Consider the following 27,805-nt stretch of genomic DNA (forward strand, 5'->3'; position numbering starts at 1 on the left):
CGTGGGTGACCAGGATGCTGTCAACAAGACCACTGGATCCTGTTGGTTGGCTTCCATACAAAGCTTATAAAAAATCTTAGGTCTTCCATATGGAGTTTGTCAAGGCTTTAAATGCTGACATACAGTGTACCATATAGTTATATTTAAAGATTAGCATTGCATTTTTGAGCCCTCAGCCAGGGGTAATTATTCCCTAACTGTCTTACTTTCATGTCAGTCATTTCGGCATAAACATTTTCAAATTTCCTTGCATCCTTTATGCCCATGCACAATTTATCCACTAGGTGGTAGGCTTCAATTGTTTAATTTAAAGGGGTTACACGTTTAATAGGACTGCACCTTCAAATATGTGCTGGAGATTTTTGCACATGTTCAAATAAACAAAAATCCACTTTACACTATTGCTATTATATCACACACTCAACTGCACTGCAATCATAAACTGAAACTTTTACATGAATAAAGAGTGACTATGTAAGAAAGAGGCATCGCCTCAATAGAACATCCTCTAACCGAGGCGGACATGATACAGGACAGCAACAAATAGGTTTTTCTTTTTTAATATTGCTTATTTCAGAAGCAACAAACCCTTCCACTCATGGATGTAGCGTGAACCATTCAGAATAACGTTCTTGTAAAATTTGGTTCAGTTATATACTCCACGTTATCCGGGACAGGAGGCGTTTGTCTCAAGCCTGTGTCATCGACGAAGTCAATGGTTACGGGACACTCTAGGTTGTAAAACAAGCACACCATTCGAGTTCCAACACGAACGTAGTGACGTAATTTTTTGTGGCAAATCATAACGCAGGCTGGGCGGGCATTGTGAAGCTGTAGTTGAGTGTTAGCAGGCTAACTAGAGAAAGAAAGCTAACTAATCGTGAGAGTGGAAGTGGAGCTAAACGAAAAGCCAACTGTCAAAACAGCAAGGGGAACAGAATTTTAGTGAAGTGATAATTCTGTTTGATGACTACATGAAAAGATTTAGACCTAGTTAATCAAAGACCGTGTTTGTCAGATGCCCGAGGAGCATTTTGGATACTACATCGATTGTCCCATTTCCAAACGGAAACCATTTCTGGACAGACAATTCGTGCTAGCTAGCCTAGCTAAGTGAATAATCCAGGAGACTTTTCATTGTCACCTAAAAACCCATACTGAATGTTTTGTCTGTCATGAGTCCGGCCGGGTGCTCCCATGTGAACGGTTATAAGGTGGATAATTGGAAACAAAATCTTCGAGTCATATACCAATGCTTTGTTTGGAGTGGTACTGCTGAGACCAGGAGACGCAAGGTAAAAACAAAAAAACAAAAAACACAGGAACTGCAACGCTAGCCTCACAAACAGAAGTGAAATAATTTTTAATGTGGCACAGACAGACAAAGAACTGGAGTGCAAATGGTGTCCCACACGAAGCACAATCACAAAATCTTAATGAAAGTACTCTTGCAGCAGCAAATGTTGCCAGTACTATGGTTAGCCACCGGTAACTTAGCTAGCAGGACTGCCTGGTGAACTGCGGATACTGTAGGATCCTTAGCAGAATTAACTAAAACACTGAAATTGTCTTTAATAAGTGAAACACTGTTAATTCGAGAAAATCTGCTATTAGCTGAGCGTTTTGCTGGATGTCTAAACTTGGATTTTTTTCTTTCCTTTTTTTGGAGTTGTGGTCACGGGTTAACAGTAACCACACCAATTGGGACCTATTGTGTCTTCGCACGAACACACAGAGTCCTTACGTTATTAGCGGGTTTCTGTTGGGCTTACTAGGTCATTGTTTTTTTTGTGTGCGTATTTCTTTTTTTTTTTATTTTGCTCTCTTCTCTACCCTGGCCATGTCGCTTTCAGGGGCTTCCGCTGATTGCTTTATTCCCAGTTTCTTTTTGGGCTCATCCCACACCTGCTTGGCCTACACAGCTACGAGTATCTCTCTACACTGATGTCATCACTGGACCGTGCTGCAGTTTCTGTTATATTCCCACCCTTTCACTCCTTTTCTTTCTTCTTTTTCTTTCCTCTTGTTTTTTTGAGCCACTGTTTTCACATTGTCTAGCTTGGCTTTGTTTTCACCTTGCATTAGCAACAGTTTGATTGTTGCTTGCTTATAAGCCATCTATGCTTCACCTGCATGTTGTAATGCATATTTATGCCGTTGTGATAAAATAGGTACTTCACAGTGATGCAGGATGGGCAGAGCTGGTGAGTTGATGCTTTCCCCCCTCTCCTCATCTTCACTGACATAATGCAGGTAGTTCAGATGAATAAGAGCTGGCTTGCTTGCTTTCCTCCCGCTCACCCACCCGCTTCAGTGCCTCCTTCATTTAGTGGACATAATATTGGATGTAAACCAGTGTAGCAGGAGGCATCGGCCCCATCCTTTTATCGTTTGTGATGCACTGTTACAGCCAGAAATATTGCCTGTTGGGGAGGGTGGACCATGAGTAGAACAGCCAAAAGCATGGCTCAGTTACATTGCGGGTATGTTAGAGCAAATAGTGCTAAATGGCCAGTAACCCTTTTTTGCTTATACAGTGTTGAAATGACATGCTTTAACTTGAGCACAGCGCTCACCCTGTCTGTCTTAATTCTTTTTTCACCCACCCAAGATGACAGAATTATAAAGCAAAACTGTGAGAGAGCATCTGAAAATGTATACATGACGGTATAATGGGGGGCACTGCTACAATTTATTTTAAAAACCTGTTTGGTTTCTTTGGCACACTACAGACAAGAAAGCGCTCAACAGCAGCTCAAGTCCGTCGTAAAAGTATGACTTGTCATAGGTGTTGCTCACTTCTCAGTGATGTACAGAGTTATGGCTAAACTCCTGTTGTTGTGTTTAGTGGTGGCTAATCTGGTTTGTCCTATACATTTGGGAGGAATCTTTCCGTATCTGTTTTGCAGCGCTCTCTGTCTCAGCAACATTCCTGTCAGCTCCACACAACCATCTTTTTTGCAAGATAATATCTTCCAGAGTCTCTGAATCAGCAGCAAGCTCCGCTTTTCACATAAAAAGTACGTCTAATAAATCTTTCCATGTGTCTGCAATGTTGAGACAAACACAACAGCAGTTTATCAGAGGTATAGTGATGTTTCTTTTCCTATTTTTTTCCATCTGTGCTTGGTAGTATGCTGCATAAATAACAGTCATCCAGGCCCAATCCTGCTAGATGTTAAGTGCTCAAGGATAGATGACGGTTTTGCATTGAAAGTAGTGACAAGCAGGTTTCTGTACAGTTTAACATTTTCAGTTCCAGACTGGATTGCATTTTAATTCATGCTCTGTGCTCCACATTTCCATGTGCTTTATCAGTTCAGTTTTTCATTATAATGTATCCCCCTAGATTCTCTATCATGTCAAATTATCACAATACGCCTGTAGCCTTAGAGTCATGCAGGCTTTTTCCATGTTTCTTGCTTGCTATACCTTGTTATATTTCCTTCATCGAGCATATGACTATTTATTATATTGAAATAGTATGTTTACATACGGCTGAAAGCAGGTAGAAAAGAGAAGTTAAAGTTTCTGCATTTTACTTAGTTGATATATTTGTGCCTTACAACTTGTCACTGAGCCTGTTTAGCTTCTAACGAATGTAACATGCAGAGCACTACTGTGCTGGTTCATTGGTACAAAAGTAAAGTTGAGACCACTTTGTGTTTGTTCTTAAGATCATTAGATACCAGTATGACTTTATGTTGAATACTTATTGCATCAAAATGGTTTGATTAGATGACACTGACACTGATGGATGTTGTGAATGTCATATTCATTGACTAGATAAAAGCTTATCTGTGCAGTTCCTTTTGCATATTCATCTTACACTGGTGGGAAGCCCTGTAAATTAAGAGGCACCTTCTAGAAAGATGAGAGTGTGGTTTTGGTTTTAGAAGTGCCTTATAATCTTGTAATCTTGTATTGCATTTTTCCCATCTTCTTTTAGAAGGGACTGTCCTCAGCAGCCTTCCTGTAAGCTGTCACTCTTCCTACCTTAAGCCAATATCAATTCCCAGGTGATGCATTTACGCTGTCGCCTGTTCTGAATGTACAACCCTTCACTGGTAAAACCCGGTAGATTGAACATCAGGAATAGGACACTGCAGGAGAGATGTGGTGACCCAGTGTGGCCTGGGATTCTGTGTGTTTCATTTTGAGGACCTTAGGATTATTTATTTTTTGCATTATGGTTCTAGAGCAAATTCCCCATTCAGCTGGAATGACAAGTACTCTTATCTGCTGTGTAATGTTCTGCAATCTGCTACTGACACACAGTTGAAATATTAACCATAAACTCCACGTTTAATGTTGTTATTTTTTGTAGACTCTGTCACGCCTGAAGCCTGGTGTCATTTTGTTCTAAAAATGTAGCAACCGTCTTCTCTGCACAATCACAAATGGCCTCTAAATCATTTCGTAATTGGGACACAAACGGTCCATTGAGAAAACAATTAAATACAAATAAAGGGGCGTTTTGAAGATGCCCCGTGAAATGAAATGGCAAGAATAAACAAGTATGCAGTGTTGTTTGTCTTCGGGGTGGATTTATTCCAGATGAATAAGTCTGTGGTTCATTGTATTTAGCCTTGAACAAGAACCTAGATGCTGGTTAGTGGAAAGATCTTCTTTAGCCATACTGGGTAGCGAAAGGATTGGAAAGGAAAGACCATTGTTTTGGTTTGCTTTCCCTTCTGTCTTTCAAATCCCTTCTGTTTTTGATATGCTAAGCTAGTGTGCTTTAAATTCTGTGTGTGATTAAAATGGGTATGTCGTGTGGGACCTTTTCTGTGCTGTTTCCTGACATTTTATTTCTCTTAATTGCCAGATTTCCATTTAAGTGGACTTTGACAGAAGGGTGTCAGAGCAGCTTTTGTGTCATTTGATTGAGGCTAATCTATTTCAGTTGTATTCAAAATTTATAGTTTGTGAATGGCCATGGTTGTGAGTGGTAATGCCTCTATTCATACTTATTTATCTTGACATTGCTTAATCCAGGACGATGAACTCTTATTTCATTTACTGGACTACTCCACAGTGAGGGTCTGTGCAATACAGTTAAACAAGAGATATTACCCTAGGTTGAGTGGAAACGGGGTAGGATGAAAGCAGAGTGGGGTGGGGTTGGCAGAATTTTTGCAACCATAACTACTTTGAAGATTGTGCTGTTACTTAGATTAAAGAGTAATGATTAGAGAGCTGACAGTAGTGAACTTGTATTTTCTAGTTTTGATAAATCATATATGATCTGAGAAACCACACCCCCTGCCCCCCAGCCTTCCTCTACCTTTCCCATAAGTGCAAACCCCCCTTTGTGCTTTTCTGCTTTTGATGAGAGAAGATGAGAAATAAATCATTTGCTAGATGCTGCTGGAAATTTCAGAAAACGGATATATTTTCAAGGCTTGACACAATTACGACGCCCGTCTCTCCCTCCTCTTCTTTCTGTTGGCATGCACACATGCACAAAATCACCGAGGCACGGCCCATCCCAGAGAGCGCCTGATTTCTGTGCTATGAGGAGATCTCTTTGTCAGATCTGCCTCCATCGCATCACAGGCCTGCTCCTTGACTCATCAGCATACGTTTCTAGCGCCAGGATCTATTCCTACAGTCTCTTCTTATCACGCTTTTTTCCTCTTCTGCGCCCACGCCGCTGCTGCCTGCTTTACCTTGACTTTATTTTATTTGTAAACCTTGCTAAGCCATGGTTCTTCTAAAGTCTAGCCTATTAAGTTTGTTTCAAATACTCTTTTGATTATTCATATTTTATTTAACTTTATTGGTGTGCAGTACTGTACAGAAATCTTCAGCAGCTACTCATTTCTTTAGGTCCAGCTATTTTTTTTAAACATCTACATACATGCCTGGAAATATAGTGTATATAAAGCAAAAATAGAATTTGTACAATTCTCAATAGGTTGAAGGACAATATTTTGTGTCATCGCTGTTTTTCCACACAGCCTGAACCAAAAATCGATTTCTTTTGTAGTTTGGCATACCCCAGCTTTTTCTTCCAGTTTCCCTTCCTTAAGAATGGCTTCTGACAGTCACTCTTCCACTGAGACCATTTCTGATGAGGCTTCAGTGAACAGTAGATGGATCAAAATAAGGGCCACATACATCTCTCAGGTCCGGTGTGAGGTCTTTGTGGGATCCCCCCCGTTTGTTAAGGGCATGGCTTTTAATACTATCCATCTTCCCTGGATAGTTTTTAAGTCTGTCACTTCGTTTTTTTCAAGCTTCAGTTGTCACGTCTTAAATTTTTAAGGACACATTGCACACCATGACAATATATGCCAAATCTTCCAAGTTTTCTTTTGGGAATCATCTTGTTGGTGTAAAAATGCTATTTTACACAATTTAAAGGGTTGTATTGTTATGTGTAGTTAGAGCACTGATTTATCCCTTGAGTCGGGTGCCTTTTTATACTTGATTGATACATAGGTCATTATGAAGTGGTTTAACAATCAAACGCACAAAAAAAATATATCACATTTCTTGGTCTGGTCAGATATAAGGACTAAAAAACCTTGGGAAGAACTGTTTTTCAAAACTACTTTAAAAATTAGAAGAAAATCTGGCTACTTGGAAATGGAACAAAGAAATGGTTGGGTTACTCAAGGCTTATGCTGAGTATTTATTGGAATTAAATAAAACATGGGTTGAATTATTATTTTTCGAATTATATCTTTATCTGAATTAATTTGATTTTGTGGATCCTGGGAAATGCATAATCAAATGGTCTATTTTTCTGTTAGTTATTTATTTTTTTTTTTTCCTCTCATCCGATTGGCTTGCAGGCAACACTCTGTGGCTTTGGTGATGTCAGATTTTGGTTCCTGGGCCCCTGTCCAGGCCTGTTTTTTCCATGTCTGTATGCTCTCTGTCACTCCTTGGTTTCTTCTTATGTGGGTTTCGGTCTGTCAAGCACCATGGCTATGGCTCAGTGAGTCAGACTAAACAAATGGTCTGTAAACCCCTCCCAGAGTAATCATGGACCTGGTGTGTCACCTTGTGGTGCCCCTTTCACATGCTGTTTGCCTCCCAGTTTTTTAGTCATAGAAAGTCTTGCCTCATAAATACTCTGTGTCCTGAGGGAACTGTAACATACTCTGTGAACTTCTTTGTACTGTACCCCTAGGTGCATTTTATACTATTCTGGGTTTTTTCATTTCTGGTAAGACATACCAAAGGACAAATGTTAACAATCTTCCACTTGGAAGCAATTTTAAGTAAGTAGGTACAAAATTTACAAATAATAGCCACATATGTAAAGTGTTGGTTAAGCATATGGGTAGGATTTTGCATGAAAGTTTGCTCTTAGATAAACAATGGAGAGGAACATTAAAAAAAAAAAAATAGGTGTTTACAAAACAAAAGCTTTTGTGTTGTGGTATTATCTTTTGCAATGGCCTCATTGATCCTTACACCCGAATATTCAGATATGGGAGTCTGTGTAAGTGGAAAAAGAGCATGAGTTTGCAATTTCATTGGTCTCATTCCCCTTTGACTGATTCCCTCTTCCTCTCCCACAGACTGTTTCTTTTCATTGTCCTCCCTTCAACTACACTTCTCATTTGACTGTCCAGCAGGCTTTGGAAAGGCATCACTGCCACAAAGCATGCTGTTCGTGGCATGAGCCAGCCAATGAGGCTGCTGTCCAGCCCTCCCTTAGTACCACCATCTGGCTAATGAGCTGTCAGTCACTCTCCAGCGGCTGACCAGAACCAAGAGGCAATCAATCTCTTTTTTGTAGACACTTGGTCATTCCCTATAGTTAAAACCTTTCACTGAAGTGACAGCTTTTCTTGGGATTGACATTATGTCTACAAAACATTCTCTCTCCTTGTGAGAAAGACAATAGCATCAGACACTTGGATGACAATTACTTGGGTCTGTTCTGTAATATCACTTTTAAGGAAGCTATATTGCAATTGCTCCATTGTGGCTCTGTTCAGTGGTGCTTATAGATTTTCTCGCAAGTGATGGTTATGGCATATTGGTGCTGAAGGGAAAAACACGCAATTTGATGATTAGTCCAAGGGTGCCATTCAAAACAAGCTGCTCTTCAATTTCTGATTAAATAAATAGTTGTCTTATTTTGGTAGAGCAGGCTTTGGGCATCTGATAGCTGCAATAACCATATAGCAGTTTGTTAGCTTGGACAGTTAAACATCTCTGCAGCTTAACAAACTTGTTCATAAATTATTATTGTTTTTAAGAGGTGAATTGAATTAAAGTTGGCTTTGTGCTCTTGTGTGATGGAGCTTTTTGCATTGATTCACAATGACCTTTCAAGGGAGTATGGCTGGTTTCCAAGTATATGCATATTCCAGAAGACGATCTCTAAATACAGTATTACTAATTAAATACCATATTTCATCTTTCACTGCTGCATTCTGCTTCCTGTTTTCTCCCACATCACTTAATGTCTTAAATAAAAGAGTAAAAGAATAGAGAATGCAGACTGTCACTCCCTTATTCAGTGATCTTAATTACTTTCACATATTCATTATGTAGATTATCACGTGTTCAGCAGGCCTACAAAATCTGCACAAATCCCCAGTATGGAGTTCTCCTTCATACACTGTTTATTCAGGTGTGTGTGTGTGTGTGTGTGTGTGTGTGTGTGTGTGTGTGTGTGTGTGTGTGTGTGTGTCTTTTTTTTCGTTTTCCTGGGAAAAGTAGACTCTGTACACTAAGGGCTTAGGGTTTAGCTTTGTGTCGTTATACCACTATATGTGACAGTATGAGGCTAAACTACACACTCTAACAATCCCTTATGTCTCCTACAAGTTAAAATTCATATGTATGAGGTGGGAATACATTCTCAAGCCAAGACTACACAGCATTCATATCACTTTCAACAGACCATGCAATGAGCTGACGTGAAACCGTACAGATTCATGTTGTGTATCTCTAGGGCAGCTTACTGAAAGTGCATGTTGTGGGCCAGGCATTGTTATGTGAAAATAGTGGGGGTGGGGGGTTACAGCATCATTCTGCCAAGACAGTGTCAGGCAACAGCCCCATGAGGTCAGTCAGAAGCAGTGCGGTTCTGGAGCATCACCATCAGTTTCCTTCCATAGTCTCTTGTTGACTTGCTCCTGTTAAATATGGAGTCAAAGAAGACTCGGTATATGTGCACACTTGTGTCCAAGTATCACAGCAAATGTCTAACAATGTCTGTGTTTGCTGTGTGTGTTTTCAGGCGTATTTATAGTATGCACTTTTAATGTCAGTTACGGTTAATGTATGTGTGTGTGTTGAAAAGCATGCATGGGCTTATGAGTGCTAGGCAGCATGGTGAGTCACTGTTCTCATATAGCTTTGCTCTCTAGTCTGTATTGACTTTGTTGCCCCTCCCCTCCTTGCTCCTCTCTTTACAGCAGCAAGAAGGTTCTCCGTTGAGCCAGACCTTTGTCCACATCATAATTGTTGTCATCATTCTCTCTCCTCCTCAGTTACAGCTCATCACATTACTGGCTACGTTTGAATAACTGAATGCATTACCCTTAATGCTTGGAGTAAGTGTGACGTACTGATGGCACTTTTGTGAAGTTAGATCTAGAGCACTGGAGGATTCATATTTATTCCATCATAGTCATTTTTTGCTAGTAGCCCCACACAGCATCGGTGGACTCCACAAAGCATTATGCCCTCTTTTGCCCATGCTAATAATAGATTGGAGGTATAGTCGTTTAAATCGGTGGTTTTCTAAATCTGCTCTTCTATGAATCAGCAACTTTGCGCATCATTTCCCTTCACTCAGAGCACAGCCTAACCGCCCTCAAAGAGCGTGCATCCCAGGTGGGAGATGCAGCCTAGCGCAGCACGAACATGAGCTTGCTACCTGCCCGACACTTGTTCCAGTCATCTGAGCCAGCGGCTGATCAATAGCTGATCTAATAGAACATTAAAAGCTCCAGGTGCAGACAGAGATGCAGGACTGCTGACACTGAGGAGTAGACAGCCTGTGAACTATTGTAAGAGGCAGAGAACAGGGATAGATTTTCTGCCCAATACAGATGTATTGAGGTAGGGGAGGGTGAGGAGTAGGGTAAGGCGTGGCATTAGCAGGGTTTCTTGTTTTTGGTGCTATGGTGCAGTGGAGAAATGGGGATTAACATCACTGCTGGTGGGATGAGTTTGGACAGGCAGTTAAAAACATGTTATTAATATTAAGTACAGTGAGTAGCTTTTCTTACTGGTGTATTTAGGGCTTAATTTATACTCTAAAAACGGAACTGCTTCTTCACTCTATCTGTTCTACTACTACTGTCTCCCATTTTACCTTTTATATGTTTTACATGCGACCTTAAAGATTTAGAGTTTGTTGTAGATGTTAGTTTTAAGTGGAAAGTTTATTGTACTGAAAATGTATGCTGCATCTAATAATAATGCCTAAAGGAAATATATAATGTAAATGGAGCAGACTGTCTCTAGGGGCGTTTGGCTTTTGAAAGTGACTTGCTGAATTTGTGGGCTTGTGGCTAATTCAGCTTGAGGTGTTTTCACCATATTGGTGATTGCGAATTTTTTTGTTTTCTCCAGTTGTTTCGAACATTGGTGCAGATGAGCTTCAAATCACCATTTGCAGGAGTTGTAAGGATTTTTTTTAAGTACCGTAATTGTCGGGCTATAAGCCGCTACTTTTTGCACAAGCTTTGAACCCTGCGGCTTTTAGTCAGGTGCGGCTTTTCTATGGATTGTCCAAGATTTTTGTGATATCGTAAGAGGATTTATTTTGTTTGTTCCGCTGTTGTACGGCACTACGTTGACTGGCAGGAGGGCATGTGATCAGACACACAGTATCGGGGTTCAAGAGTGGTATGTTGGTCACGTGTCCATCCGCCAGGCAACATAGTGCTGTACAAGTAGCGCGAAAAACAAACTTCAAATTAACGCTACGCGTTCAGCGGGAGTCGTGGATGACGAGCGGCAATAAACTTGCGAAAAGCAAGTTATGCTCAACTCCACCGGTGGAACCTGACAGCGTGGAAAAGTGTGAAAACATCCATGATCACCAACGGATTTCAAAGGGCTGGACTGCTGCATTATGGAGAGGAAGACACCGCCACGGCCCTTCAGAGGGTGTTCGACTCTGACACTCACAACGAGGATTTGTTTGGTTTTGAAAGTGACAACGAATGAAAGAAGCTGAGAGTGGATGACGTAGCCATCCTGAGCCTGTTCGTATCAGACACTGGAGGAGAGGACTTTGGTGGTTTTAGTGTGCAGGAAGAAGAGAAAGATGGTGGTGAATGACTGACTTTTCTTCTTGTTAAAGCCATGTCACTGCACCTGAGCCTAAAAGGTAGTCCGAATCTATTTTTCTGGTGTGCTGTAGGTTATTGTTATGTACTACATTTGTTACTCATTTATGAAGCACAGTACATGTTTCGTACTTGTAATTACCGCTACGTGCACATATACCTAAAAAGTTATGCAAATATGTACCCATAACTTGTTTTTCAAAATATTAATAAAAGTGATGTCTCCAAACAGCCATCTCTTTCCTGACAATTCCCTTTGTGCATATTCTCTTACATAAGTCAACATTGAAACACCTGCGGCTTTTGGTCAGGTGCAGCTAATGTATGTACAAAACAGGATTTTCCCCTGATTTTAGCTTGTGCGGCTAATATTCAGGTGCGCTTTGTAGTCCGGGAAATACGGTATTTGTCTCAGGAAGTGAGGTCTAAATATACTTTCTGTCCAAATATCACATGACAGAAAGTTAATTTTTAAGGAAGCATAAAAATGTTGCATTTCACCTTTAGGGGCCACTGGAAACAAAATGCATAGCCATACCAAGCGGCGAGATGAGATTTTAGCAACTGTGCCTTGCTGAACGGCGTTGTTACTTGCAGCTATAATGTTAGTTTCCTGAAACACAAAACCTGTACACAGACCTGAAACTAATGTGCCCGTAGGAGCCCAATTCAACGTCCCACTTCTTTGCCCAGTTCTTTGTCATGGGAACAAAGTTTCACTACAGAACATATTTACAATTGTAGTTAGTTATTTTAGGGATTGCATTATTAGTGGTATCTTTGATAATTGTGTAATAATACCATTTCATTGTTCACTGTTCTAATATGTGGTTTGTCCAGGAAGAAGAAGGCAAAACTGACTGGACCTCTTTTTAAATTCTTTTTTATTTCTATGGCACAATGATGGTTTATGTTTTTCAGAGTGTCTCAGGTTATGCTTTTGAATCCCAATTCAAAGTTAACAATAGGCAGACAACATAACGCGGGACCGCTGAGTTTATATGCAGTAGCATTAGTTATAAAGTAGAGGGTGAGGTTAGTTTCACACACTGTGCCTAAAAGTGTAAAACCGAAAGCTGTCTGGTCAGTACTTTTTCCTTTTATTTTCGGTATCTTCACCTACTTCACAGCTCTTTTTGTGCTATCTCCCCTCTAAGTGGGTGACTCCTTGCATCAGGTCTGCACCCTGAAAGGCTTTGATTAGATTGCTTTCTTTCTCCTCCCTTTCCTTATTCAATTTCTCCCTTTCAAAAAGGCATGCTGACAACTTTCTGCTGTAGTGTCCTTTAGATTCCTAAATAAACAAACAAAGATCAGACAAAGCTCTGATTTTAATTAGATCATTAATACTGCATTTATATATTTATTAGGGGTGCAACGATACACAAAATTCACGGTTCGGTTCGGTTCGATACTTTGGTGTCACGGTTCGATATTTTTTCGATACAAAAAAATGTTCATGCCTTTTTAATTTGTCATTTATTAAAATTATAAATATATAAAAGTACAGTTTTTAAATTTAACCCTAACCCTTGTGCGTGTTTTTTATTTTGACAGCGAATGCGCACCTGCGGACCACTTATGTGCAGCCCTGGTTATTTAGCTCGTCATATTGCAGCCACAGAAATTATTTTGTCCATGAAACCATAAAGCTGCACTTTCTTTTTGCCTTATAGTCTGATTTGTCATAACTTCTCCGTTTTGTGGTAAGCTTTTCTTTGGCTGTCACTTCTTCACCCCGACCTGTCTTATTTGGCTCAGCAGAACTAAAATATATATCTGTCTGTGAAGGTTCTCAGTCATCCAGGTCATCGTAGTCAAATATATATCCTGCTGCTTTTACACACGCACTCACATAAGCTCAGCGATTCTCTGCGCGATCAACCTCTCACATGTTTAAGCTGCGGGAGATTTCACTTGTCATGTTTGCATAGTAAGCTAACGATTAATAAGACGATGTCAGAGGAATTGGTGCGCAAATTATCATCACTCACCAATCAGTGCTGTCGCTCTCTATACACAGTTCGCACGATTGCAAAGTGAAAGCAAAAAAGCAAGTGCAAATTCAAACGCGATTTCAATATGTCACATATTGACAGTGGCTCACCGATGCCAATTACATAATTACCAAGCGACATTTCTGAAAGAATGCAAAAGCATTGACATATATTTTTCCTTCCTACAATAGCCCGACGGGCAGGGCAGAGATAGATTTTGGTAGCCCGACTGGAAAAATCGCTAGCCCCGGGACGTCGGGCTAGCGATTTTGCGAGCCCTGTATCTGATTGAGGAATCACTCATCTTTGGAAAAGAGTTTATTACAGAGAAATGTCTCTTTCCAAAATAAAAGCTATACTATCCGCTTCTTCTGGGCTATATTCTCAGCAGCATATTAAACATATCAGGTCCCCATAAGGAGAATCATGTGCTAACAGCTGTCTAAATGACTCGGCTAAAGTTAATAGCATGCTTGCTTGTTTTTTTTCTGCTTCCACTTGTCTTTGCACTAGGATGATGTCGGCGTAAATGTGCAGTCATATTCGTTGTGTTCCCACTAGTGCTTTCAGGTTAATCTCGTTGAAATGACCTTAACGCCACAACAAGGCAAATCTCCGTTAATGAGCTACCGCCGATCGCCCCGTGCATGGGGCTAGACGGCCAACACGTTAACGAGCTAACTGCGCTAACACACTAGCTCCCACCCATGTAATTGAGCATTGCGTGGCACATCCAACATACTGTTTTACTTTAGTCCATGACTCGCTTACCTTCAGGGTCATACGTCACATGAAAACCAAAATAATTCCAAACGCCAGATCTGAATGAGGGTGGGGGAGGTCCATGTTGCAAGGAGAGCTTAACTTCTGTCTCGCTAGCTTGCCCTGCGCTCTTCCTTCTGACGATGCTGTCTGTGTTGAGCGCTCAGTGGATCTGCATTCAACTACTCCGCCTAGGCTGCACTGTCGAGCCTAGGCGGAGTAGTCGAACGCAGATTCACTGAGCGCTCAACACAGACAGCATCGTCAGAAGGAAAGTTGATAAAATAAATTACAAATTTTGTATTGTTCGATACATATGCGTACCGAACCGAAAGCACTGTATCGAACGGTTCAATATCAATACGAATATCGTTGCACCCCTAATATTTATTTATAGTAGTTTCATGTTGACCTTTCACCCTTTTTAAATGCTTGACCTGCATGTCAAGCAGTTCTGTCCTACTCTATTGCTGATCACATTATTCAGGACTATAGTTCTACACATTGTGTTCATAGAACAGGTCCTTTATCCTCTGTGTCACTCATGCTCTTTAGCATTTTAGCTTTATAGTTGCTGCTTATTATTCTACATTGATTCCTTTAAGGAAGAGTTTTTTGCATGTTTGCCAGTTATGCCATGTTATGAATGAAATCACTGGCAACACACCTATTGCTGTTAGTGAGTTACCCGCACATTGTTTGCATCCTCTGGTGTGCCTGTCAAGCATCAACACCCTTTATGGCTTGCACATGTTTAATACAGAAAGATTCACTGTGAAATTAATTTGTCGCTGTGTTTGATTTGTCAGCAGGCCCAGCAGTCTTTAGTCTGTCCTCCTGTCAGGTTCATTCAAGCTTTGTGTCCTCAGAATTGTTTGTCTGACACTTGAAGATAGAACTTTATTTTTCTGCTCTTTATACTTTTACTAGGCCTCGAAGCTCTGTCCTGCTTCAGAGGATTTTCTCAAAATTATGGACTTGTCCTTTCCTGCCTTGATCTTAATTCCTTTTGTCCCCTGTTCTCTCCCAACCCCCGTAATCCCTTGGGTCCTTCTCCCCAGGCCAAGTCGTGTATCTGTCACATGTGTGGCGCCCACCTGAACCGACTCCACTCTTGTCTCTACTGCGTCTTTTTTGGCTGTTTTACAAAGAAACACATCCACGAACACGCAAAAAACAAGAGACACAATCTAGGTAAGTTGCTCACTCTCACGCACTCTAAGACCCTAGTTGGTTATATTTAAATTATTCTCACGACCAGTGGCAAAATAGATGCTGACTGCATTGCATTACAGTTCCTGTGGGAGTGCCTAGTCCCAGTCACATTTAAACTGGCAGTCTTCTTCAGCAAGGGGATGGTAGACTTTTGCTAATCTTGTGCTACCAAAAAGAGTAGCTTCAACATTACATACCAATTATGCTAAATAAGACAAAGGTATTAAAGAGCAAGATTTTGACATCACCCTGATGAGCACAATTAAATGTGGGAACAACAGAGACAATAGAACAGTTTTGTACACATCTTAATGGCTTTAATTGATTTAATCCATTTCAGCAGTTTGGTCACACACACACAGACACACACACTCCGTCCTGTGTGCGGGGATGCGGTCTTAATTAGCGTTGAGCTTTCCACAGGTGCCTCCCTGACACTGGCACTCTGTTCCTCTCTACCTCTAATCAAATTAATCCAAACTCCCTTGTCTGCTCCACTGCTAGATGTCAAGCTCCCTTCTCAGTGCTCTGTACCCATCATTTTCACTTCCCGTTCTTAGCAGGCTCACTCACAGGACTTTGCTCATGCCTTCTTTGTCTGCTTATTTTTCTATCAACCTCATTTCCCCACCTCTTCATCCTCTTACTGTTTTGCTCTTATGCTTTACTCATTTCAGCACGAGTGCTGAAATGCTTCTCATGCCTTATGCAGGACCTTGTCTTCCTCCTCTCTCTGCCACTTGTATTATTCTAATTTTTCTTCATTAACCGGGTGCTGTTGTATGCAGTGGAGCATCCTGTTTCTATATATATTTTACTGTCTTTTCTTATTTCACGCCCTTGCAAAACACTGAGCAGCACATATACACCGGTTGGTTTTTCTACATGATGCATTAGCTCACCTTCTTATTGTGAGTAGCGCCAAAAACAGAAAGATGTCCGGTTAATCTAAAAATAGGTTGTCACAGCAACAGAGCTGAAATACTGTTGCTGTGGAGTTTGAAAATGGAAGAAGTTGGGTTGTGTTAATGGGAAGCACAAGTGGGGGTGGTAGACAAATACACCTTTTCCATCACTGCCTGCCTCACATCTGTCATTTTTCTAGTGGAAGCAATAAGATGGTAACACTTGGTTTTATCAGTGGTTTTAGACAGCAAAATAATCATTTTAAACCCCCCCCCCCCCCCCCCCCCCCAAATGTCTATTACTGTACAAAAAAAAAATACTTATAATTTGATTGCAATCTAATACTCACTCTCTTTCCCCCTCCTTCCTTCCTACAGCAATAGACCTATTATATGGTGGAATATATTGTTTTGTGTGTCAAGACTACATTTATGACAAAGACATGGAGCAGATTGCCAAAGAGGAACAGAGGAAAGCATGGAAATTGCAAGGTATAGCATTCTGTTTTCATTAATACAGTTTTCTTTCTTTTCTCTTTTTTAAACTAAAGCAGCCTGGTAATCTCTGCCCCGTCACATTTGTCCACAGGCATAGGGGAGAAGTACACGACGTGGGAGCCGACCAAGAGGGAGCTAGAGTTATTACGACACAATCCAAAGCGGAGGAAAATCACTACAAACTGCACCATAGGTGGGCAATCGATTGCACTGTTTATTCTGCACGTCTTAATCTGCACAGCTTTTCTTCTCATCGTAGTTGTGATTGCTGTGGGTTTTCTCCATGGCTCTTTGTGTGTTTGTGTACGTGTGTGTGCGCGCAAGTGTGCTTGGAGTCACTCATGCATTTAGGTGTAATATTCAAGGTCAACCAGACTGGGCAGCCCCGCAGGCAGTGGACTGGGAGAGGCAGGACACAGTGTTCCCTCTCAGATATATGCACACTACATCAGAATGTGTGTCTATCTCTACCCAGAGCTTGTTTTCTCTTTGTTCCTTTTTTGGAGTTATCTCTTGCCATGCTTTTACCCCTCCTGTTGTTTCCATTGTGTCTCTAATTTTGTACATGTAGTAATTTACCCTTTTTCCCCGCCCCGTCTCCCACCAGCCTTCACTCTCTTTATACCTTCAAACAATTTGCTTGGTCAACCTGACTGGGCAGTGGAACTGGTGTCTTTATGTGTGTGTGCCCACCATGACCAGTCTAAATTGTTTAGGCGCTCACTGAGCACTCTTATCAAGAACCAAACCTTGGTCAGTTGGATTAGACCCAAGATCTAGCTGTGTCTCACCTGTTCTTCTGGCCATCATTTCTCACTCTAAATGAATTCATTCAAAGCTTTGGGAACACATCCAAGTTGCACACAGTGTTGCTGGCATACCTGACCCAACACCATATTAACTTTTCAGCCAAACAAAAATGGATCACAAAGCATTGGTGGCTTTTATGCATAACTTCATTATGTTTAAATACATGAACCAGCCTTTTATATATCAATCTAGTGTTAAAAACCAAATCTAACTCAATTTATTAAATGTAAAAGAAGTGTTCAAACCTTTTACTTGACTTTATATTCTTACAAGGTGCATTTGTTTCACAATTTACACTACATGCCAGTACAAAAGCGTGACATCCAATTCTTCAGAGCTCTGTGATTAAAATTCTGTCGAGCCACAGCTCAGGTTAAAGGCATAAAAGCAACGCGTATTCCCAGTAGCATAGAATTTTGATGTGTGTCATCTTCAGAAGTCCTTTGTAGGGATATATCGCTCAGTAAAAGACACATGACAGCTCACAGAGTTTACCAAATGCCATTTAAAGGACTCTGAGATAAATATTTTACTTTCTGGAAAGAGCTCTTAGTGAACATGAAGCACTGCTCATCTTCTGGTCACACCTCCATGGTAGAGCATGGTAGTAGCAGTATGATACTATGGAATTAGTTCTTAATAACAGGCCCAGGGAAACCCAATGCAACTCAGTGAGTGATGAATAGTAAGTAATACACCTTTTAGCATGAAGATAACCCAAAGCTAACGGCTAAAACATTGCTGAATTGGGTTTGGAATAACTGTCTGGCTAAGTTGAGCGAAAGCTTAGACTTTAAAATGAGAGAGCATTGAAAAAAAGAAAAAGACTTGTAAATAGTTTATGTACTGAATTATTTTTTGAACAAGGAAGTTCACTGTAGTCCAAAGATAAATATGATTTAAAAATCTCTTCATCGTCACCAGTGCGAATTGGAGTCACTGCCGTGTTTAACCTTCAAAGCCCTGATGTTCTCCCTCTTCTTTTATTCCCTTTTTGTTCCGCAGGTTTACGAGGGCTAATAAATCTGGGCAACACGTGCTTCATGAACTGCATCGTTCAGGCTCTGACACACACACCACTGCTACGAGACTTCTTTCTCTCCGACAGACACAAGTGCGAGATGCAATCAAACTCCTGTCTGGTGTGTGAGATGTCGCAGCTCTTTCAGGAGGTACGACGCACAGTCGACATGTGCAAACTTGTTAGATAGGTTTGGTAAATGGCACAAAGAAAATGGGTTTGTGAATGTTTAGTTTTTTATCATCTTTTTTTTTTGTGTACACAGCTATAATTTTAGAGATTTTTAACAACCATGCAATACAGAATGTTTTCTCTGCCATAAAAGGCTGAGTCACTCTTGTGCTCTTTTGTCAAGTCCAAAGAGGGAGGCAGAGACAAGGGAAGAAATGCTGCCTGAAAGGAATGTAGAGTGCAACATACAATGCAGTAATTATACACCTTTATTGAATCTGCTCAGCCAGATTTAAATTACGTAGCCCTTAAAAAGTCTTAACTGTTTATTCTTCATGCAACAGAAAATAGGCATTTTACATCTAATAAATTCAACCCAGAGTCTTACGTAATGACTGCCTGCTCTGCTCCCACACTGTCTCACTTCCTTCTTACATCCTCTCATTTGCAGTGTATATGGGCACACAGTTGGCAAGTGGTGTTATAATATATAACGAGTTGAATCATCAGCCCCCCACCTCCGCAACACACACAGACATGTCTGTCCTGTCTCAGTTAGCTGAACTGTTCAGTTGTATTTCACATGAAGTGTCTTTGAGGCATAAAATTCAGGATTTTACATTTAAACAGTCCCGGGCACGTGAGCAGTCTTTTTTTTTTTTTTTGTGCCTAAGCCTTGTTTCATAGGTTACATCCAGCTCCCCTCTGTATCTTCATCAAAAGTCATCTTGTGGCTCTGTAGGCACCTGCGTGATCTCAGGCAGCTTTTTTGGATTGAAAAGGGGAGGTGTGGCCTGCTTTGATCAGCGACTCTCTCCTCTTCCTCTCCCCTATTCTTGTCTTCGTGTTGTCGCGTAATTCGTTTGTCAGCCACCTTCAGACTGCCGAAAAGGAGAAGAGTCTGTAAGATTCAAAAAGAGACGTCAGCTCAGCATTTTTTTTTCTTTCACCGCTCAATCAGACTTCAGAGAAAACTGAGGAGTATAAAGCGACGTGCGCGCATTATCCGCACGTCGAGATGTGAGATCCTCTGGCATTAATGAGGTCTTGTTGGAACTTCGTTGCACTGTTTTTGCACCCTGCCGGTACTTGCCTTGTCACTTGCTTGTCCATCCTGACCTGCCCTGAATTCTCAGTCCAATTTCAACAGCAAGCCAGAGATCTCCAGCACATAACAGATGGATATTTTTGCTGCACACTCTCCCTGTTTTTCCCCCACCCATCTGCTTTGACTTGCCTCTGTTGTGTCTTACACTTTCCCTCTCTGTGGATTTGCTGTCATCAGAGCTGGTTCTGTTTTGTAACTTTTGTTAGAATTCATTTATATCTGGCAAGACCTGTTGAATGAAGTGCTTACAAAAGAGCCAAAAGAGACTGGAATGAAGTGGATAAAATAACACACCTAGTAACACCTGGAAAAATAGGCTAACCACCTTTCTTCTTCACCCTCACCCACCTGTCCCATCTTTCATCCCTTCTCCCAGTTCTACTCGGGCCACCGTTCGCCCCACATTCCATTCCGGCTGCTGCACCTGGTGTGGACTCATGCACGCCACCTCGCAGGCTACGAGCAGCAAGATGCCCATGAGTTCCTCATTGCAGCATTGGATGTACTGCATAGGCACTGCAAAGGAGACACTATCAGTAAGTCGTCCTTAAACACAATTAGTTTAATGGGTTTATTTATTTATTGAGTTTGTGGCCCATAAATACTTTAGTTTGAAATTCCAGTTCGACTTAAGTGAGTAAACGCAGGTAAAAACAGTGTCGGCTGAGATTGAGGGGAGTGTTAGGAGACAGAGCCACCTACTGTCTCTGATCTGGCATATCGAATTATACCTAAAATCTACCGACAGACAACAGTGCCTTACTTCACTGGAAACATACTGAAGGAGACTTACAATGTACCAACGGGACAGCAAGCAAGTAGTGTAAGGAATGTCAATAGGCCCTGCTGCAGTGCAATGACAGGTTGACTCAGTCATAGCCACAACGGAAAGGCTTACCCTGATTGGCTAGAGAGAATAAAGAGCTGTGAAGTGGGAGTGAGGCACTGTGAAGCTTTTAAATGTGCTAAAGAGGTGGGCAGTGTGCAGTCATGTGTGTTCATATTGTCTCCTCTCTCTGGTCAACAGACGACAATGGCAAGAAAGCCAACAATCCAAACCACTGTAACTGCATCATTGACCAAATCTTCACCGGGGGCCTGCAATCAGATGTTACCTGTCAAGTTTGCCAGTAAGTGTGTGTGTGTGTGTGTGTGTGTGTGTGTGTGTGTGTGGGGGGGGTCAGATAAAACCCCCGTCATGATGCAATGGAAAGGGACTGCTGAAAGACAATCCCACTCGAGATGTTCACTAAGCATTCATGTTGAAGCAGCATCACGCCTTCTGTCTTTTTTTCCCTCCAACATTTACTCATTCATGCATCCTCCACATATTCCTGTCATCTTCAAGTAGTGGGGGAACCATTGGTTTTTGCGCTCTTATTCAAAGACCCAGTCCCTGCAGAGCTGCTTTAATGGAGGTTGTCTAGACAGCAGCGCAACCCAAGCATTGCCTGCTTCCCCCTAGAGCTGTCCTGTCACATTAACACTAGCACGCTGCACTGAACTGGAAAGCACCTCACCCAGACTTGCAGGCAAGCCCAGCCCAGCTTACTGTGACATTACCTGCCTCCACTGTGAAAGTAGAGACTGCTGATGCAGAGCTGCTCATGACAGTGCATCACCGTGGCAGTAAATCACACCCCTTCATAATCATTAAAATCACTTTTTGAATATAATGGGTAAGCTCTTAAGCAATAAAATGCATCAGCAAAGGCTTTCAAACTAAAGTAGTGCCATACTGGTGTCAAATTACTGCAGAGCTGATCTCCTATTGCCATAAATGCATGTCTGCTTGCCTTGCTAGCCACCCACTGGTTGCTCTGGGTATTGCAAAACCATGACTCATCTAACCAACATTGATAATGTTTGGCAGCCCACCCCTGTGCATATATATTTATGTATACTCTACACATTTTGCACTTGAGGCCTCTGTTTTGCCTGGGCTGCAGTCCATCACGCTTATTGGGCTGTAATAATACAAATTCTTTACGCAAAGCCATTTTCTTTGACGTAACACATCATTGAATTGCAGATGAACCCGGAACAACTGTGTAGACATTATTCACATGCGCACATTCAGTCTTCCATCAGCCTTAAACAAAGACATGATCAGAATCTCAAGGGGGCTGTGGGAGTTTAATCTTACTCGTTACCATCTATGTCATCATCCTGCCAAGTGACGCCAAACTACACAAAGCCACACACTAATAGTTAAACATTATAATTGAACTCCCTTCTTCTTCTTCTTTTTTCCCCTGTAGTGGGGTTTCCACAACGATAGACCCTTTCTGGGACATCAGTCTGGACCTTCCTGGCTCTTCCACGCCTTTTTGGCCCCTCAGCCCTGGAGGGGATGGAAGCACAGTTAATGGCGAAAGTCACCTGTCAGGATCCACCACGCTCACAGACTGCTTGCGCAGGTATATATTCATTCATTCATACATAAGGTTCAGTCCAGGTTCCCCAGGAGTGCTTTCTTTTGCTTTGTGTTTTTTAATGCAACACTTTAACATTTTGAAAAACTGTTTAAAGCCACTGAAAAAAAGGCCTGCTGGAAAACTCCATATAAGGTGCAGATACTCCCTGTTTATGTCTAGACATGGAAAACTGATATTATGGATTATAGTGGCAGCGGCAGGGCCAACTGGCAGCATGGTGCTGGAATTAGTTATACTGTCACCTGCTGATTTTGCAGGCATTTTGCATTTTAAGTGTTTTTTGACATTTTTATGTAAATGAAGGTTTGTTTGTTTTGTGTTTTGTTTTTTAATAAATGTTTCTGTGGGCATTCTTTCTCTTTTGGAGAGTCAAAGAAGAACATTTTTTCTTGATTTTAAAAATACTTGTGGATGTGTCAGTGAGTGTGATGTAAAATACATAAACAAAAAGCAAAAGCAAACCAAAACCCTTCTCAGGTTGGATGCTACATGTTTATCGGGCTCCTAGTAGGCATATTAATCTGCGCTGATTTAAAAGGAAATAAGCTTTTATAATAATAATAATAATAATAATAATAATAATAATAATGGATACTTTATTGATCCCCATGGGGAAATTACTTGTTTTTCTCTGCATTTGACCCATTCACTCAGTGAAGCAGTGGGCAGCCCACTAAGCAGGCGCCCGGGGAGCAGTGTGTAGGGACGGTACCTTGCTCAGGGGTACCTCAGGGTAGCCGTTAAGTGGATTCGAACCGCCGACCTTCCGATCATGGGGCGACCACTTTACCTACTGAGCTATCCCTGCATCTTTTCAGGAGCAGTCAGACATTCACCCCACCCCTGCACATGTACAGGGGGTCACATATAGTTTCTATTCAGGCACAACAGCCGTGTTATCCTTGAATCTCATCTTCTCCCATCACCAGGTTGACCAGGGAGTGTGACCTCTCATATCTCCTCTACTGCCTCTTCATTTTTTCAATTTGTTTTCCTCTTCTCCTTATCTTATTTCATTCTTTTCCCGTTTGCCCTCACTCTCTACCACTCACATTTGTCTCATCCTCCCCCTCTCTTTTTCTCACCTCCTCTCCTGCTGACTTTTTTTTTTTTACTGCAGCTTCTCACACATCTCTAGTTGCTGCAGCAAGTCTCTTAAAGCTACAGAACTGGTTGATGTTATTGCCATGGTGATAAAGGCGTTGACGACACCACATGGGCTTTTGCGTTAGGCAAACTGACATGCGTATGTGCTGCAGCAAAACCGTGCAAGCAGGCATATTATACAGACCTTCATGTTCTTCCACTGATACGGAGAACAGCTTAGTGCGCTCCACATTCAGAGGACATCTAACACAACCAGAAACACTCCACGCAGAAATCTTTCTTCCTGCTTCTCGCGTTTCATGCCTCCGTTCCATATCCATTTTCTGGCTGCACGTTTTAACACGTCATCTCTCCCCTCTCTCTTTATTGCATTCTTCACTCTGCAGGTTTACGCGACCTGAGCATCTAGGAAGCAGTGCCAAAATAAAATGTGGTGGTTGCCATAGTTACCAGGAGTCCACCAAACAGCTGACAATGAAGAAGCTTCCCATCGTAGCATGTTTCCATCTCAAAGTGAGTCACCCATGCGCTGCCAATTATCACTCGTTACATTGTCTGTCACTGTCTGACAGTTTGATTATTTAAGGCTAATCTGAGGATCTAACATTCGCACGTCTAATTTTGTCACCACTCCGAAATAGTTAAAAGAGCTGTGTGACTTAAAAGGAAAGTTCACCCTTAAAATCAAATGTGTGCATGTGTTGATGAGATTCCTGCATGCTTTTATATGTAATTGAGCTAATAAGTATTTCCTTATAATGCTAAGGTCTCATCCCCTAAAAACTTGAGCAGCAATTTGAGCAGTTTTATGTAGGAACTACTTTTCTTTCCATCGTGCTACCCATTTTTTTTTTTTTTTTTTTAGCTTTTTTACTGCACGGAGGAGAATCTTGAACCTGCCCTCGCTCGTGACAGGATGTAAACATTAATGCCAAGCTATAAGGTTGACTAGCTCTGTGTTTCCTTTAGTTAGAGACTGCACTGCAGGCCAGAGGAAAACAAATGCATTTGATCTTGACGTGAACTTTCCCTCCTTTCCGCCTTCATGCCAATGCATTCTGCTGTTCAATTATCTGTACTTGTTCTATATTGCAGTGGCATTAATATATGATTCATTTTGCTCTGTGTGTATGCAGCCTTTCATCTGATGTCAGCAAGGTTCACATTATGCAGTGCCTTAGCTGGCTGGTACATGTGCGTAGGTGTGTTCATAATTCAATTTAGCTGTTGTTGCCTCCTACAGTGTTGCACCTTTGTGCAGTGTCCCAGGACATTTATGATTTTTAATGACTCATATGGTGCTCCATTATCTTCATGTTTTATTTATTGCAATACTGGAGACCTATAATGTATTTGTAGGCTGCAGTAATGTTGTCTTAGATGGATATCAGCCTCACTTGTTATCTCATTACAAATATGGAAATGTTTGAGAGCCAGGGTGGAAAACATACATTTCACTCATGTTTTTTTTTGTTTTTTTGTAAAAATGATGCCTGTTAATTCTAAACATATAGTATTGGTTTCCCCACCCCCCGCCTCTCTCTCTTGCCACTTCTCCTTTTCCCGTCTCCCTTCTCATCAACCCTCTCTGGCCCTCTCCAGCGGTTTGAGCACTCTGCTAAACTACGGAGGAAGATCACCACGTATGTTTCCTTCCCCCTAGAGCTGGACATGACACCCTTCATGGCGTCCAGGTTAGATGATCGCTGAAGTCTACATGTTTCATTTCTACTACTAATGAGGCCCTCAGCTTTTCTTTTCATATATATTATAGTAAATATTTGGCAGCTAAGATCCAAATGGGGAAAAAATACTTTTCCTCGTATAGCCTTCACCTTCCCAATTCATTTATTACATTTCATGACATGCTTTGTGTAAATGCTCCCTAGTAATATACACTGTCACTAGAGCATGCAGCAGCAGTCTTGCCCCACCCCTGAATGTTGCATCCATTCAGCTCCGCTCATAGACTGAAACATCATTAGTGTTACAGGCAGAGAACCAACGTGCTTTCATTGATTGTAGTATTCTGCCACCTAGTGGATTTTTGAGGAAGTTTATACTTGCCTCAAACATTAACTGTCTTCTTTGTCTTTTACAGTAAAGAGAGCAGAATGAACGGGCAGTATCAACAGTCGGTTGATGTATTAAACAATGACAATAAGTGAGTACCTTGCATTAGCAAAATTCACGAAATATCACTAAATTATCAGCATTTGTTGCTGTATGACATCAAAGACTCTTACACAGTAGCATATGCTAATGACCCAAACCATCCGGCTGTGACTTCCCCTAATTAAATCAATTTGAAGCCTATTAAAAGCTGCTTAGTTTTCTTCATCCATTGCAGCTACAACTGCTTTAATTTTCCAGGACATTTATTGGGAAGATACTGTGTCGTTTGTGAAAATGTTTTTTCCTTAATATCTCTATAGTGTGAAAAATGACCTTAAAGTTTAATGGTACTGGGTTTTGAACCGAACGAGCTCATTTACTGGTGGGATGATGGGATATTCTTGCATTAAAAACTCAGTTTTTCCATTTCTTTTCTTTTTTCTTTTTAGGTATTCCTTGTTTGCTGTGGTCAACCACCAAGGCACATTAGAGAGTGGCCACTACACCAGCTTTATCCGCCAGCACAAGGATCAGTGGTTCAAATGTGATGATGCCATAATCACCAAGGCTAGCATTAAGGATGTACTCGATAGTGAAGGGTAAAAGTCAAAACACAACATTAGTGGTACACAGTCTGATACAGTGTGATACTGTAATTCATTTTGTTTTCTCTTTTCTTTCTAGGTATCTCTTATTCTACCATAAACAGTTCCTTGAGTATGAGTAGTCTTTGTGACCAATGACCATGAAGAACCACTTGCTTTTAAATGAGACAGTCATGTGACTGGCGACAGGATGAAACACACAAAGCTACCTGAAACTTTCTGACTACCAGTCTGCTCCTCCAGTTCTTGAGGATGAAAACAAACAAACAAACAAAAAGAGATGTGTAAAATTACACATACTTTCAAAAGAAAACAAAACAAGCACTGAGCTACTTCTTGGCATCTACTTGACAAAACTGAATAAAGAGGAGGAGGAGGAGGAAGGGTCAGGCACCGCCAGTTCCAGGCTTGGGCAGAGGGAAGAGGCTCCACACCCCGTCGCTCTCTCTCCCTTCCCCTTCCTGCTGCAGGGGCAGAGTCTGAGCGTGACCGACTGTCACGCCGATTGGTCATATCTGGATTTTTTTTTCTCTCACAGTATTCTGACCCCACCCCCACACCCCACCCTCTGTCCCTCTCCACCTCCCACACACTCTCCATCTCTCTCCCATGGTGCTCTCATTTCAGCTGACCAAGCATTTAACTTAGTGATGATGGAGGACAGTATGTTGTCATATGCATAAAGGACTGAATGCAAAAAAAAAAAAAAAAAAAGGACAAAAAAGGAAATATATAAATCAGCGTATTATGAACTTTGCAAGAACATTTTTAAACTTATGGTTATGATTCTTATCATTTGTGAATTTAGTTATGAAATACTGTATGAATCTAGTATACATCTATTTTTTATGGGCAAAGAAATAATGGGAGAGCTTGGAGACGCTGCCTTTGCCAGTAGCTGGGGAAGCGCTGCCATGGAAACTAAACAGATTTGGACCTGTGTGTTCTCATGTTTCATTATTTACTGTGTTGATTGTTTCATTTTTGTTTTTTAAAGTCTGGCTGAGGGCAGGGAATATCTTATTTTTTTAGCGACTCGTTGAATTTTTGTTTACTTGTTTTCTTTTCAGTGTCTTTAATTTTTTTTTAATTGTTATTTTCAGTACATTCATATGTTTCTTGCTGTCCTGGTACTGGAAATTTCTTTTTTTGTTTTGACGTATTATACTTTCATTCTTGTGGAATTGTTGGTATAATGATGGTGATGACTAATTGGCTCACCTTTTGCTGTTTAGAAAGTGTGTATGTTGAATGTGAGCTTTGGGTTTTTGTACTGTATGACAAGAAGATTCAATACACAAAACTACAGATCAGGTCCTGTAATATGTGAGGCTGATGTGTTCTCTTCGAGTTGAACACCTTGAATGTTTCTGTGCAAAGGAAAAAAAGAAGCCCTGTTAACAGCACTGCATGCGATTGGGCTCTCATGGTCTTATATGTGAAAAATTGCCCTTAGTAATGGCTCGAGGCTTGTTGCCCGTCATGATTTGTTTCTTCTGTACTTTTGGGTGAGAAGGCTGTTTGAGATTTCTAGTGGATTAAACACATTGCACATATATGGGCCCTGTGCGACCGCAGTCTGGCTCTGCATCCATCAGTATTAATCTTCTCCATGGCAACTGTGGATGGTGTAAACCAGTTTGGCTTACAGTATGTCTTGCCTCTGCAAACCTAGTGTTCTATTAAATTGTTTGTCAACTCAGACTTTAGGTAACACACATATGTGTCAGGGTTTTGTGGTCACTGATTGTGTGTATTAAAAAAAAATTGACGG

At 41.2% G+C, this 27,805-nt stretch overlaps 1 protein-coding gene across 1 annotated transcript; it reads left to right on the forward strand.

Annotated features, from left to right (window-relative positions):
• The first annotated feature begins 820 nt into the window (after nt 1–820).
• On the forward strand, nt 821–27,735 carry LOC147332633 (ubiquitin carboxyl-terminal hydrolase 22-like). Its single transcript, XM_086289303.1, has 13 exons — nt 821–1,295; nt 15,100–15,232; nt 16,537–16,650; nt 16,748–16,849; nt 18,472–18,638; nt 20,143–20,302; nt 20,794–20,896; nt 22,028–22,186; nt 23,698–23,824; nt 24,914–25,005; nt 25,413–25,475; nt 25,876–26,025; nt 26,111–27,735. Exons 1-13 carry the CDS (start codon nt 1,176–1,178, stop codon nt 26,151–26,153), a joined length of 1,533 nt encoding a protein of 510 aa, XP_086145429.1. The 5' UTR covers nt 821–1,175; the 3' UTR covers nt 26,154–27,735.
• The last annotated feature ends 70 nt before the right edge of the window (nt 27,736–27,805 follow it).

Source organism: Aulonocara sp. 'chitande type north' Nkhata Bay, linkage group LG4 (genome assembly GCF_057382095.1).
Source record: "Aulonocara sp. 'chitande type north' Nkhata Bay isolate Kocher_YH1m ecotype deep benthic linkage group LG4, A_spYH_male_GT1.1, whole genome shotgun sequence".
Lineage (NCBI taxonomy): Eukaryota > Metazoa > Chordata > Actinopteri > Cichliformes > Cichlidae > Aulonocara > Aulonocara sp. 'chitande type north' Nkhata Bay.